Below are 16,261 nucleotides of genomic sequence, written 5' to 3'. Positions count from 1 at the left end.
ATAAATATTTTCTGCTATATCTTCATAATGCGCTGACGGAATTGAATGAAATTTACTACAGCTTATTCACTTAATTAGACATTTTATTGAATGTAACACTAACCATGACTAGATTTTGTCATAAAAATATCAGGGTATTTAAAAAAATTAACCTGATGATGGCCCCTCGAAGACGAAAAATCGGAATGCAAAAATGTTGGCGCTATTGGATATAGCAAAAAAAGTGGCAATGTAAATATGAAATTTATTTTAAAATTCGTCTTCAAATAAAACTAGAAAAAATAAAACGATTTTGCAAAATTTCCGGTTTTTTCGGATATCTCCGGAACTACCCGGAATTTTAAAACTTTATAAACGGCATATTGTTAGGTATAAAAACACACAACTTTTTTTCTGATTTGAGCCACTCCGTATCTCTTACCGTTTCCTAGATCCTAATGCTATCTCATCCTTATCTTGGACACACTGTATATCTATGAATTCATTAAAATTTTTAAAAAAATAAGTACATAATCGATTCTATGGAAAAAAAATTATTTATTTTATTTATTCACTATTCGACTTGGATGTTTATGGCAATACTGTACAAAAATAAAGTTTTGGGTCAAACAATGAGTCACAGTTTTTTTTTTGTATTTTTGTCCATACAATTGAATGGCGTAATCAGTTTTTGAATTTTTCTTTAAATTTAAACAAATTATCAACAATTATTGAAAAATTTATTGTTGCGTCATTTTTTATTTTTTTTGTATTTTTGAGCATGCTTTTGAACTATGTACAGATTTTTTTATTTCACCAAAAAGTATATGTCAAAACGAAAAAAATTATCACCGGAAAAAACGAATATCTCCGAAACTTCTTGATTTTTTTATCTAAAAAAAATTTGTGATTATTTAAGACAGAAAGGTATACTTCGTCAAAATCGTTTCGTCAAAATTAAATTATTTTTGCGGAAATGAAAAATAAAAAACGAAAAATCAGAAAAAAACCCGATTTTCGCATTTTTCTCAGAAATTTTAAGGTAGTAGATTTTTGCATAATCTACAACTTTTGTATTTGATACTTTTTTGTTTGACGTCAACTTTCGCCAGAAATCCCAATGATACAATTTTTCACAACTTTTCAACCTCTCAAGTCAACTCTCCGCCTCCATTTCCACTTATAAAAGTCCAGGTAACAATTTTCTTTTTTCCCCCTCTAAATGAGTTATTTCAATCGATCTACTGAATGTAACATTATTTCTACAAAAAACTGCCAGTGGCGTATTTTTTCTTGGGAAAATGAGGCAGCACCTCCAGTAGCAGGCCACTTCACTGGTTAATGCCACAAAGCTAATATTACATTCAATAAAAGGTCGTAGTAAGTGAATAAGCTGTAGTAAATTACAACCAAATTGTTTGTGCAATATGAAGATATGACAGAAAATATAATTTTTTTTGGAAATCTGAACACCCTGTATCTCGAATACCACGTCCCCCAGGAAAAAAGTTTATAGAACAAATTCTACTTATTTTTTGGCAACTAATCTAGATAAAGATAGATATCTTTAGTCATCTCCTTTGGTTATTTACATAACATGAGATAAGTAATCTATTCCTGCAGTTTCTGTATTTAAATGGAAATCACCCTGTATACTGTGGGTATAAAAATTTTATGCTATATTGCAATGGTTTAAAATTCAAGATGTTGTTTATTCAGGACGTTCAGGGAGATGTCATGAAATTTTGGCATTTTTTTGTGTCAAAGGAATGTAATGGGAGTTGCAAGTTGTCCACTGACAAATTTCTACAAAAAAAAAAACATAGTTCATATAAATATCAGTCTCCAAGCCCTCTTCATTTTGAGATACAGACTGAAGATTTATGTATTTGTTTTAATCCTCATTTATTTTATAATTTTTTTTACAAAATTCATTCTTACTCGGAACATACAGACTGTTCCAAATTCGTTTCTCACTACAGGGATCTCAGAAATGGTAAGAGATACGAACTAGCTTAAATGGGGGCAAAGTTGCATAATCAGGGACCAACATTATGCTTCTAAAAAATCAAAGCTAACGTGAGTAGTTTTCGAAATATTTGAAAACCGAAATTTTGGAAATCCGTTTTTGTTTCATTTCAGCCCTGTTTTGAGGCGATATTGAAAAAATAAGAACACTTTTTCTTAGCAACTTTTTATCCTCTATCGAATGGCATAATCAATTTTTATATGTAACGTTTCGTCTCCCCAGGACCATCATCAATTACTTTTTTTTTAAATACGACCCTGGAAATTTTATTACATTTTTTGCAAGCCTCCAATACTGTACTGCCTCAGCCCGACCAGATTCAGATGTTTTGTCTCGAAAAATTCATCTTTAATGTATTCGTTCCTGTGCCCGACTTTTTTAGAATTAATGATATGCAACTGCGCTGCGCCGCAGAGACCAGTTCAGTTGGCTTGTAGCGTTCACAGTGATGAGAGCTCCGTAATAAATATTAAAGAACATTGGGAAGCATTATTAGACCTAATTACAACCATAACCATACAGTCCACTCAGTCGTTAACAGTTCCAATTGTTTCAAATTTTTTATTTAGATTTCTATGTTTATTGAATTACCGTACAGTCTTAGTGTCGTTAGACCCTGTGAAAGCCGTCACATGTTACAATAAAACATTATTAAAGTTTTCATCCCGTGCTCATAGTTATTTCTAGGTTTCTCGAGTGCTCAAAATTCAAACAAATTTCAATCTAATTTTTTTCAGGAGATTCATACATTTGTATGAATGTATGTATTTGTATGATGTATTTACATCTGACATAGTCTTCCACAGTTGCGGTTACACGTATAATAAATTCCGATCATATTATTTGCCAAAACGGAAATGTTTTTGAACATTTATCTCCTGTAATTTTTTAAGGTGTAATATTCATTTGGAGTTTTGGTTGTTCATATGCATTTTTAAGAATTGGAATAATGACATTACTATGTGGATTTTGCAGGGTCTAAAGACACTTAGAGTGTATGATAATTCAATAAACATAGAAATCAAAATACAAAATTTTGATAAATTTGGAACGAATACATTGAAGATAAATTTTTCGCGACAAAACGTCTGAATCTGGTTTGGGCTGAGGCAGTACCGTATTGGGACTATTGGGAGTCATAAAGACTTGCAAAAAATGTAATAAAATTTCCAGTCATATTTAAAAAGATGAAGTTGATGGTGGTCCTGAGACGTTACTTATACAAATTAATTATGCCATTGGACAGAAGGCAAAAAGTCATCATGAGATAGTGTTTTCCTTTTTTCAATATCACCTCAAACAAGAATGAAATGAAACGAAAATGGATTTCCAGTGTTTTTTTTTCAAAAATTTCGAAAATTAATTATGTTAGCCTTGATTTTTTAGAGGCATAATGTTGGTCCCCTGATTACGCAACTTTGTCCCCATTTAAGCTACTTCGTATCTCTTACCGTTTCCAAGATCCCAGTAGTGAGAAGCGAATTTGTAACAGCCTGTATATACAGGGCGAAATTTTTAGTAGGGGTCGTTGTTTAGGGGTTCCCCTGAATTTTTCAAATAGTAGTTATAATTAGTTTTTTAAACTGCACTTCAATTCTTGTGTACACTGCTACTGGGAGGTGTAAACCGGGGCACCTTAATTTGCGTGTTACTGCACTACCAGCATTGCCAGTTGTTTTTAAGTCGACCCATATTGTATGAAGTTACAATGAAAAATAATTTAGTGAAACACATTGCTTTGATATAACTTAGCCATGTATTATTTTAAAGTCATCACATTTTTTTGATATCATTGTGATTGAAGCATCGAACATAAAAAAGACATTCGATAGTTTGTAAAAATGAAAAATAATTTTTACATTATTAAATATTAACTAATATTGGTACGTCGTGTTACTAATGAAAAATTAATATAACACATTTTTTTGTCAGTGAACGAAGTGCCGAACACTGAAAAAATAATTTTTCAAAAATTATAAATTTTTACATGATTTACTAAGTACTAACCAATATTGGTACGTAGATACTTTATGAATTAATTGTAAATAAAATTAATGTTTTAAGATTATAATTTTTGCTGTTTTGAAAAACGAGCACAATAAAAAACAAAAATACTGATCTGATATGAAATATTTGTTTAAAATCGTTTAAAAGTGCTTCAAACAATTGTTATTATTTTTTTACTCCAGGTGGGTGGTGTGGAAATTTGCTTATGATTAAATAGCGGGCCAGTTCTCTGGTTCGCGCATCCAATTCCGCCTCAATCTGAAGTTGGTGGGTGACAATGAACGCAATCTACTTTCATATTTTGCAATTGAAATGAAATGGTTATAATAAGAGTAATATTTTGATTATACTTAATATAATCTGAGACATTTTACACTTTCATTTGACTATTAGCGGAAGAATACATTTTCACTTTACGATGTTAGTTCCTGACCTTTGGTTATTACTTTTTTCCTTTTTGATCTGGATTAAATCAGGAGGTTACACTTTATCGATTTTAAAAAAATAATTATTGGTAAATGATTTTATTGAATTATTGAAATATAGACAATTGGTCAATTTAAATATTCCTTGGTAATTTTCAAATGCAGTCATTGACTTTGGTCACTTGTGACTGCCCTCACTAATTTTATCAAAGCAAAAAAAAAATATACCTAATGAAAATTTTAAATATAAAATTGAGATTATCAATTTTCTCTATTTTGAAGATTAGAATTCCACTTTCGTTTCTGAAATAGAAAACAATATTCTCATTTCTACACAAATATCCTTATGTAAAAGAGTGATCGCAAAAAACCTGTGATTTTTGCCCGTTTTTCCACAATTCGCAGATAATTAAAAAAAAATACATAAAAATATGTTTTTGGTCACAAATTACTTTGTACTTTTAATATTTTGAAAATTTTAAAAATCACCCCTACTTACGGGTTGAAAAAATGCCAAAAATTAAGAATTTGAATATTACCAATTGATATAAAAACTATTAGCAGGTGAATTATCTAATATATTTTTTTTGAAATTTTTATATTCGATATTCTCTATTTTTGGAAATGATTCCACCCCCTGAGCACGCTTAAGGGTGGATTTTCTAATTCAACATGCTTATTTCAGTCATGAGAATAAATCTTTCTTTGTATCAAGAATCATTCGATAGAAAAATTCACATGCTAATAATTTTTATATTTATTGGCAATATTCAATTCTTCTTTTTGGACAACTTTTCAAACCCTAAATAGGGGTGATTTTTGAAAATTTTCAAAAAACTAAAAACTATGCTCATCTTAATTTTTTACGAGTAATTTGAGACCAAAAACATATTTTTATCTATTTTCTTTAGTTCTCCGCGAATTGTGTTCTCTTTAATTTGTAAGAACAAAATTATATACCAGTGTTCTATTAAGAGTTTGATTATAAAATTGGGGGAAAAAGGACTTCTTGATGAAATTAGGTAGAATTAAGGTCATAGTGAAAAAATAGGCAACTAATTCCTGAAAAGGACAAAAATGGGAACGGAATAGGGAAATACCAGTTTTAACCGCAAAAGATAATTGGCTATCGTATTTAAAAAATGCAAATTTATTTAATATCCAAACATTTGGTACAAACAAAAAAGAAAATGTGTAAGAAATTTTATTTTGTTTACTCCTTCAATTACAAAATAAATTTGGAAACATTACAGAGTAGAAGCTAGTAACTCATAAATGCTCGGTACAACTTTCCATAAATTATATCTCATAATCGCAACAGTTTCCATTGAATATATATCCCAAATTTAATATTACAGACAACTGGTAAAAATTTTACGTATTAAAATAAATAGACAGGAATAACAAAAGCTAGGAATACAAAAATGGAAGAGTTTTAAATACCTCCAGTTACTTAAAGCACAGGAATTACTAACTAAATAATCTCATTGTTGCTTGCAGTTCTGATCCTTGCTGATTTTCGTATTCTCCTTGCCATCGGAATCCTCTTCCTCATCATCATCTTCCTCCTCTTCTTCTTCTTCGAAATCCTCTTCATCTTCGCACCCTTCACCGGTGAAGAAAAGCACCGCACGTGGAACTATGCGTTCTCTTATATAGTGGCCAATTTCAAAATCGGTAGTAAGTAAATTGCGGAGATCTTCATCGACATCTTCTTCTTTAGTATTCTCTGGAATAGTTGGTGGGGTGAAGAAATTGAAGAAAGAGTCATTCTGGACCGTTTTTGTAACAGTACGCACGACTCCGCGGCTCTTGTGTTTTTGTTTTTTCTTCACGGTTTTAAGGGTTACGTTTTTACCCTTGTTCCAGTTGATGGTGCAACCGGAACATTTGTAGATTTCCGGGCCCTCAAAACTGAAGGGGTCGTCCTCTTCAGGCACACATTTCATTTCATATTCTTTCGTTAGGACCGTGTTGGTGAAGTATTCATTTGGAGAGAAGTGAAATTCAAGAGTAAAATTCTGAAAACAAAAGTTTTTCTGAATAGAATATTTTTTAAACATATCTTTATGGTAATCAGCATCAAATTTTTAGGTAGACAAACGATAAAAAGAATGGTAGTCATTGGCGTGTGCGACTAAGTTGAATATAAGTATTATATTAGTACAAAGTTTGTGAGTTTTAAAGCAGAATTTTCGGTGCTATATAGATAGCAGACAGATGTGCTGTGTATGCCATATATGGTGCAAATCAACATAGTTTGTGAAGTGTGTCCTCCTTCACAATAAAATAGCGGCCAATGCGACCTGAAGTCACTGCACTAAAATATCCCTAAATCTATAGACAAAGTCGCTTCGACATCTCAGTTTGGTTATTCAAAAAAAAATGTCATGTGGAACATAAGAATTCTAAATATCAAAAAACATTAATAAAAATGTGGGGCTTATAGCAGGAAAATCGTGGAATGAAAAACCACAGAAATTACCGATTAGTTAATTCTTCATAATAAAAATACAGCAGTTAACATTGAAATATGTTACATTTGCCCCCATTATAAGCGGTAATGCAGAGATCATTTTCAAGATTTGCATAGGCATTTATTTATCGGAAAACAAAGAGTGACCACAAAAATCGCCCGTTTTTTCACAATTCGCAGAGAACTAAAGAGAATAGATAAAAAATATGTTTTTGGTCTCAAATTACTCGTAAAAAATTAAAATGAGCTGTTTTTGAAAATTTTCAAAAATCAACCCTATTTAGGGGTTGAAAAGATGCCCAAAATGAAGAATTGAATATTACCAATAAATATAAAAACTATTAGCATGTGAATTTTTCTATCGAATGATTCTTGGTATAAAGAAAGATTTATTCTCATTTTTGTCATTTTTTCAACCCCTAAGTAGGGGTGATTTTTAAAATTTTCAAAATACTAAAACTATGCTCATTTCAGTTTTTTGCAACAAGTAATTTGCGACCAAAAACATATTTTTATGTATTTTTTTAAATTCTCTGCGAATTGTGAAGAAACGGGTGAAAATCATAGATTTTTTGCGGTCACTCTTTGGCTCATGAAAATTTGGAAATCATAGTAATTAGATAAACTGGTTACACTTCATTCTACGACCACTAAAAATTAAAAAAAAAATTACCTATCTGATGCCTAGATATTAACTAAAAACTGTATGAAATTAACAAATAATACAAACCACATGATATAATAATAAATTAAATATGGTGTTCCAATATTCCATGTAAATAGGACCTTTCAATATCAAAAAATTATGAGAATAAAATTTCTTTTATCAGTTTTTCAATTATACAAATTAAAGGTATATCCCATAACAGATGTAAGTTTTTCACACAACTTAAGTAATTGCATTTACAAAAATAAGAAAAATACCCCACATATTTTTATGAATGATTTTAGGATTTCAGTTAGCAAAAATCTAATGACTTTTTTCAAGTTTTTTTTTTGTAAGTTTTATGCATAGCCTTCATAAATGTTTACATGGTAAGTGACTACCGAGCTTAGGCAATCAATATTGCAGGACTGGTACTGATAACGAAAATTCCCTAAATCTTCACTAAATCACCAAAATTAATGATTCATTAACAATGAACAATGACAAAACGTTACATCTATGCTCGACACAATGCAATCGTTGGTTGGTTTAATACAATCTCATGAAAAATTACACTAATCCCAGCTATTGAAACAGATTGTTGCGTTTTAATGTCACCTTGATATCTCGTTGTTTTAATAATTTTCAATTTTTATTTGATTTTTAATTGCCAATATGAAGTATATAAAATTATTGTTCTAAACAAAATTACTGGTCACGTGGCTTATGAAGGCTCTGTATATGTAACAATTCTCACAGAATTAATTGTCATATTAATCATCAACAAATTTTTTATACAACTCTGAAATAATTTTCTTCAAAAATTGGACTTATTTAATAACAAAAGAGGAATAATGCTGTGTGTAGTTAAAAACCTGTAATCAAATGTTCTGTACAAAGTTGTTGCAATCACCATTTTCAGTGATATACAATTCCACAAAAAAAATATCCTCATTTTCTCATTCTGCAAATTATAAACAGTAGTTTTTCAACAATTTTTGTGAAAGAACATTACAAGTTTCTGAAATGAACAGAAAGCAATAATCATTTCTATTATTGTGTAAATCACATTTTTTATGTCGTCATTACAAACACAAAAAAGGTGAAAGAAAATATTTGCTGAATGAAAATAATTTTGTTATTTCTGTAAACACACTTTCTTTGGATACCATGACAAAAAGTGACATCTACATACAGGTACTAGCATTATCAAACCTCATTTAAGTTGGACAAAATATTTTAGGGATATTTGAAAAAAAAAAAACAATTTCGTTGCCCCTTTTAGCTATACAGAACAATTTTAGATACAGGTAAACTTTGTTAAATCAATTTATTTTGACTTGTGGCAGTTTTATGTACTAGGAATTTTATGTTTTCTTTTTCAAAAATTGGATTCTATTTTGAACCACACACTTATATTTTATCTTAGTACTATTGTCGATATTTCATAGGGTTAATGACCTCTCAAAGTAGGTCAATCTAACGATTGACCCTGAATAATTTTTAGTACAAAATATTTTCAATAAATGTTGAAGGGCAAAGGCAAACCTCTACAGTTTATGCTTTGTGGGCATAATAAGTATATGTATTTGTGTATTAACGATGCCAGTGTTAGTCAAATATGAATTTTGTGTTCGTTAAAAAAGAATATAAAGGACAAAAGCTTAATCATTTAAAATAACTACTATTGTGTTTATGGAATGACTAATACATTTGGGCTTGACACTTTTTAATAAATTAAAAGGGTAATAGCCCTATTCCATATTTAGTCTCATTAAAATGGATACCTACTTTACCGTTAACAAAACAAAAAAAAAATGTTATTTAACTTTATGTCAGTATTTTATTATGAAAATATTTTTTTTTTGTATGGCAAAAACCAATTAATATTTAATCAAGTACGTTAGGGCTTGTCCAAATTAATCTTGTCCACGAGTTTCAGATGGGAGAAGGTAATTTGCCCATATAATATATTATATAAAACATTCATTAAATAACTATATTTACCATATCTAAGGAAAATCTTTGCACAGAAGGTATCTAAGGAATATTAAGGTGTGCTATCTTTGTCACTCCTACTGCGGAGTCTCTTTTTGATCTGCGCATCTTGCAGATAAGACAAGTTTGGTCAAGCTGTATAAATAATAAAAATAATTCTAACAAATTTTTTTCCTTATGTTTTCAATATTATTTGTTGTTAGTCTTCAATATAGCAAAACAGCATTATAAAAAATTGAAAAATTAAAAATGTTTCGATTGAAGTCTACTTATAATTTTTTTAAATGATGCATCTTTATTATTCATATTTAGGTATTACATCTTTACTTATTACCGCGCTTATTCTAAAATTATCTTATTTACAGTTTAAGATTAAATGTCAGGTCGAATAAACAGATATATTTATAACTGATACTTCTCTATAATTTCGACTATTTATGAGACCCCATTTCCAAGAAAAACAATTTATTTGTGATTAAGGTATGAAGTAAACTTTCTAGTACAATTTAACAACGGATATTTTAGGGTCTACAGAAAACAAAAATCAAGGAAGTAATTTTTTAAAACCAATTGTAGAAAATATATGCATGCCTAGATTTAAATTTATATATGATTAATCAAGAATGGATAGCCTTTTTGATCCTTCCTAAATTAATATAAATTCCATATACAAATTCACCCTTAGAGTAAAATTTATTGTAGATAAAGCTTACCATAGGATCCTCTTTACAAATCGTTTTTATATCAGTTAAATGTTTAAGGATGGGTACATCATGCGGTTGCACCATTTCAGCCAATAACCCAACATTTCTAAATATCGTCAACCAAAAATCAGGAATTCCTTTTTCATCTTTTGGTTCCTTCTTTTCTTTCTCTTCCTCCAATTTTATCTTTTCTTTTAACGCAGCAGGCAGTTCATCTTCATCGTCAGACGGCCACTGAGATTCCTCTTCGGTTGGTTCATAATTTCCATTAACGATTGTAGTTCTCTTCTCATACAATGGTACATACAACTTATGGTATTTACATTCTAAATCATGAACTTCTTTATAAAATTTAGCTTCAATATGCGTGGCTTCCAATTGAATTTTTTTTAAGGCTTTTATTCTTCGTTTCACAGCAGGTGGGAGAAGTGCTAACATTTCAGCATTTCGTTGGCTTTGTAAAGCAGATAGGACATTTGGGAATTCTAAAATCCTATTAGCAATTTCTTGTCCAGTTTCCTCCTCTTCTACAGATTCCAAATCATCTGGACAGTCTCCAGATTGATCATGTTCAGTTGCCATTTTGCTACAACAAAGGATTTAATTAAATTGGAATGTAACACGATTATTATCTGTATAGTTATTAGATTAACAGATTTATAACCAATTACTCTAAGAAAATATGTTGCAAGTAATTACAGCCTGCCTTACACACGTGCACAATAAAGAGAATTAAAATGTCAAAATTACTATCAATTTGCGACTTAATTTATAAAACAAATTAGCATCAATAAATGTTTCACGGCCAACTTAACTTCACAATATAATGTAATAAAAAAGCCTTAAAAAATACTATTAAAAAAACACTGAATATCTTTACTACCTTTTTGCCGGGAAATAAAGATGGTTGAACAATAAAATGCCTGCTTCACCAGCGGCGACAACCACGAGAAAGAGAAAAAATTTCAAAGCAACCGGTAACCCCCACTATACCTCGACAAAAGGAACCTTGAACCGACAATCAACCATTAAAAAATTCAAGTACAAAAATTTGGTTCACTACATTCCAGTAACAATTTACCTAGACTCGATTCTTCGTTGCACCTATAACATGACATATAACCATAAAAACAATAAATTTAAAAGAAAAGTACCTGAAAATTTAATAGAAGTTGAGCGACATTTGAAATCAAGCAGTGTTGCCCAGTTCACAAATTATTTGCATAATTTAGAAAAGTTTCTTTACATTGTTAGTACATAGGCATACCTAATTAAAGTAATGGAAGGAATACAGTTTTAATTTGCATAAAATGCTTTTTATCTTTCTGCCTATATATGCCTACGTAAAAAAAAATAGTTACTCTAAACAAAGGCAACACCTTTTTTCTACGTTATTATAACTACCTAGGTATTTGAAGGTGCATTTAGTCTGATCTTTTATTATTTTAATCGTATAAGAACCATATTATTTAAATTGGAAAGAAGCAGGTAAGTATATTTTTTTAATATTAAAAGTTCATAAGTTCCGGTTATATAAATATACAGAGGAAATTTGGCATCATCGGAACGTAAACCCGAACAGGATTCCAAAGAAGTGGCAGTGGCCCAACTGGGTAGATTGATCAGTTGATCACCGACAAACGTTACACTTATATTTACCTATTATTTCTAGAGTCAGCATGAAACAACTTTTTTCTATATATCAATTCATAGCATCAAATCAAAACGGCGTAAAAATTTGAACGCACTCACGACCCACGATGTTTGAATCACCCCTTGAAATTAGAATGAATATTTTTATAAAGGAAATAATGTGATTTATAGATTATTTTTAAATTCTGATTCACTTTTTTCATGCTAGTTCTAGAGAAGGCAAAACTTGTTAAATCTTTAAACTATTGAACGGTAACTCCACAACTTGTAACTGCACGCCTTGTTCGCATTAGTCACCCAATGAGCAAAAAAAACGTGTTCGTTGAACTTTGTGAACTTTCAAGTTCCAATCTGTTCTATTCTAGATTATTTTTTCCAGGAGCGATAGTTATTATCAGATATAATAGATAAAAATGTGCTTTGTTAGTGCAATATAAAATGTTACATTATGTATGCTATTTAAAGTTAAAGACATTATGTTTTCTTATAATTATATTTGTATTTTGCCACCTTATTTTTCAGGTTAATACTTCACGAATATTTTTTTGTCTTTTCTTATTATTTTTAATAATTTTAGGAATTCATTTTCTTAAATATAAAAGATGAAGATGGGCACTCTTTACCTATTTTAATTTGGTGGACAAATTTCACTCGTCTTCAAAGAGACAGATTAATTAGCTGCTCTGAACGAGCCTGTAAATGTTTAGTGACTTCTAATCGTACAAGAAGTAGGGAATTAGCTGTAAGTTTATAGTGTAAACTTATCTGGGGAATCAACAACTGGCAAGGGTATAGATATCTTAATTTATAGGCCTGTGACCCCCGCAATTTTTATAAAATATCTTTTTTAATTAGGTATGCCTGTATATTGATATGAATACCTTCATTATGGGAACAAGTTACTTTTAATCAAAATTCAATTCAGTAGGTACTATATTAGTAGTATTCTTTTTAACATAATGTATGATTTATTTATGATAGTTGGCTATAAACTTAATACCTATACAAAAATTAAGAATAAAAAAATAAACTTCATAATGGATAATAAAAGCCAATTTCTCACATAACAATTCAAAATTTGGCGAAGCAGCTGTGTGATTCAGTAAATATAAATAATAATACAACAAATAAATTTCAAATATACGTTTATTTAGGCTTATTTGTTCTACGGTAGTCACATAGAGAATGATGACTTTCCTCTTCCAAGGAATTATACCATCCCATGGGCAATATTTCATGAAGAATCTCCAAAAAATTACGCTCCCTTTCTATATTTGGAAACCCAGAATATATTCAATTTAACATCTACTTTCAGTAGATATAGTGACTTTCCAGTTACTCTACAATATTTAGAGGATTTGGCGCTAATAAAAGGTACATATTTTATTCAGTTTTAAGATCATTCTCTTAATTAGGGTACAGTATGCAGTAATTATTATAAATAATCAAAAATATAACAAATGTAAAGAAAATTACTATTACATTTAATTTTAATTACATAATGACCTATTTTTAACTAAATATTCTAGAAATAGAGATAAATCATTAAAAATATTTTTATTTAAAAATATAATCATATATTTGTTAATTAAGTTGAAAATATGTATTAAAATCATCATTACCAAATACCTAATATTTGTATTGCTTATTAAAAGTTGCCTTTATACTTACAAAAATAATGTGAAATGAAAATATTTTGTATGGAAATTAACACATTATTTATTTGTACTTACGTTTTATTTTATAACAAAATGAAGCCCTGTATTTCCTACACATTATACTATTATTCTCATTAATTATAAAAAAAAATGAATAATATTTCCTATTTTGCTGTGTTCTACCGAATGTTTATGACAAAGATATAATAATACTGCATGAATTACTCATAGTTTGTTTAAAAACACAAACTATTTCACAGATATAGAAATAAAAGTCGTTACTTAAGAGCCTGTCCCTGTAGTAGAGTGTAAAGTATTTTTTAGATTTAACTTATTATGTACCAGTAGATACGAAAAACAAGTATCTGGATGAAATAGCACCGGTACTGTATATTCAATCAGACTGTGATACGCCTGTAAGTAGGGATTACCTGGTGAGAGAATTGGCAAAATTTGTACAAATTGATAGTTATGGAAAGTGTTTAACAAATAAATCATTCCCCAAAGAGTAGGTATAAATTTCATTGTAATTGATTAGAATAGTTTTTATAAGTTAATAAGCTAAAAGTTTTCTGAATTTTGCTATATTTCATTGTAGGCTTGATGAAGTATACTCATTAGACCTTTACAATGAAAAACTACTACGCTTTATATCAAAGTATAAATTCATCATAGCTTTTGAAAATTCAGTATGTGACGATTATATTACAGAAAAATTGTGGAGACCTCTTATAGTGGGCTCTGTCCCTATATATTTAGGATCACCAACTATTGAGGTATTTTTTTTTTAAATCTTACCGGTCATAACAGTGAATATTTATTATATGTATTGTAGGATTGGCTTCCAAACAACAATTCAGCAATTTTAATAAAGAATTATAATAGCTTGGAAGAAGTTGCTAATTTAATTAAAAAAATTAATGCAAATGATACATTGTATGAACGTTTTCTGCAACACAAGTTAAAGTCGAAAGTTTCAAACAACTTGTTACAGAAGAATATTTTAAAAGATCATCCCATACTGGCTTTCGAATGTTTTGTATGTGAACGAACACATCAATCTTACACATACAACAAACGAAATAACGACTTAAATATATACGACTGTCCAAAACCGAAAGCTCCAGAGAAAGAAAACACATGGTATCAACATTGGGATGTGGGCAAATGCCAAGCGAAAGCATTAGAAATACTTTTAGCTAAGGATACACCTTATACATCGTCTTTGTTTGAAGAAACTTGGAAGACATATTTTTACAACAAAAATTGTTAACTGTGATGAACCTGGTAAAATTTTAAAATAAAATAACGCAGGAGCACTACATTTTAAACATAATTTGTTTTTACTCGCCCACAAACAATCTAGAAAATAATAAGTGGCACCATCTACAGGGTGTCTTAAATTTATCGATGTACAGGCCATAATAAATACAAACCAGTGGCGGCTCGTACATTGAGAATAGGTAAAGCATATTCATTGATTGACTAAAAAGAAAAAGAAAAAAGCGCCGCTGGCGCTGGGGCGAAAGTTTTCAAGGTCAAACAGCTTATCTGGAAATTTTTAGTTGCATTTGCAATATTACCGAAAAACTGACATTTGTGAGGATTTTAATTTAGATTTTATATAAAATAGAAATATTAATTCGGCTTGTGGACTTCTGCGAACATTAACGCACACCGTATATGTATGTTCCAAAGGGACTTTGTGGTTACGCCAGCCTCGCGTGACGTTCCCAAAATTGTTAAATCCTTTCTTATTCCACATGCGCAACTTTACAACCACAATTAAATACGGCATACAGAAAAGTTTTTTAAATGAACACTTCCACACAGCACACAACCACTTATATTCGGAATACCATTAATTCCGAAACTTTCAAACGTACACGTCTTTTGATTTCCACTTTTTTCCATATCGAGAGAATAAGGCACAGGTCTCTCGCAATTTAAAAAATCCTTTTTGTCCTCAATTTTCCATCTGGAAAATGGTATTTCCAATAAAATTAATACTGGATCATACATAAGAAACATTTCTACAATTATTATTCGAAACAAAATATTAACTAAGAACCGTTATAATCGTGCACTGGGCGACGCATATCGTATAAACTTTTAAAGGCAGGCGATGGGTCATGCTGCTTCAATTTTTGCATCACTCGTTCCCCCATGCATCACTCGTTGCCATGACAACCGCCGTAAACAACGCTTCGAAGAGAAGCAGAATACAGACTGATTTCAATCTGCGTCACTTGCGTATACTATACGTTGTATGGTATGTACGAAGTTGATGTTCACGCTCAACGAAGGCAATATTTTTTTAGAAGGCGTTCACCGCGCAACTATTTTGTTTATTTCTGCTTATTAAACAAACACAATACAATACATTTTCAGTATAGAATTATACCTAAATTATAAAATTTATATAAAATAAAAAATAATTTTAAATTGCACAAGCAAACGGAAATTTTAGGTGAAGCGGTGCGTCACCTGATGAGCCGCCACTGGTAAAAATAAATATATTTCATTAAATAAATTCCAAGAGTTCCCACATTTGAAAATTTCTTTAGAATTGCAAGTCTGCTACAATTTTTTTAGATTTATTTAAAAAATCCAGCAGGAATTTTTTTTATCTAAAATCTAACAATGCTTTGTACATCTTTGGCATGGCCAATTATTATTATTAGTC

The 16,261-nt window shown here is 30.0% G+C and overlaps 2 protein-coding genes across 3 annotated transcripts; one reads left to right on the top strand and one right to left on the bottom strand.

Moving 5' to 3' along the window:
• Positions 1 to 5,627: 5,627 nt before the first annotated feature.
• On the bottom strand, positions 5,628 to 11,260 carry LOC108917719 (nucleosome assembly protein 1-like 1-B). The gene is made up of 3 exons (XM_018724464.1): positions 11,148 to 11,260; positions 10,274 to 10,850; positions 5,628 to 6,461 (listed from the first exon to the last, which is right to left on the bottom strand). The coding sequence occupies exons 2-3, from the start codon at positions 10,844 to 10,846 to the stop codon at positions 5,925 to 5,927; spliced, it is 1,110 nt and encodes a 369-aa protein (XP_018579980.1). The 5' UTR covers positions 10,847 to 10,850; positions 11,148 to 11,260; the 3' UTR covers positions 5,628 to 5,924.
• Positions 11,261 to 12,253: 993 nt separating this feature from the next.
• On the top strand, positions 12,254 to 14,896 carry LOC108917316 (alpha-(1,3)-fucosyltransferase 10). 2 transcript variants are annotated; one of them, XM_018723873.1, is made up of 6 exons: positions 12,254 to 12,439; positions 12,495 to 12,659; positions 13,072 to 13,291; positions 13,924 to 14,083; positions 14,174 to 14,351; positions 14,411 to 14,896. In XM_018723873.1, exons 1-6 carry the CDS (start codon positions 12,356 to 12,358, stop codon positions 14,846 to 14,848), a joined length of 1,245 nt encoding a protein of 414 aa, XP_018579389.1. In that variant the 5' UTR covers positions 12,254 to 12,355; the 3' UTR covers positions 14,849 to 14,896. The 2 variants fall into 2 exon arrangements, with proteins under 2 accessions (XP_018579389.1, XP_018579381.1); XM_018723865.1 differs by having other exon boundaries at positions 13,900 to 14,083.
• Positions 14,897 to 16,261: the final 1,365 nt, after the last annotated feature.

Source organism: Anoplophora glabripennis, unplaced genomic scaffold (assembly GCF_000390285.2).
Source record: "Anoplophora glabripennis isolate ALB-LARVAE unplaced genomic scaffold, Agla_2.0 scaffold3, whole genome shotgun sequence".
Taxonomy (NCBI): domain Eukaryota; kingdom Metazoa; phylum Arthropoda; class Insecta; order Coleoptera; family Cerambycidae; genus Anoplophora; species Anoplophora glabripennis.
This window is presented reverse-complemented; position numbering and strand designations above follow the sequence as displayed.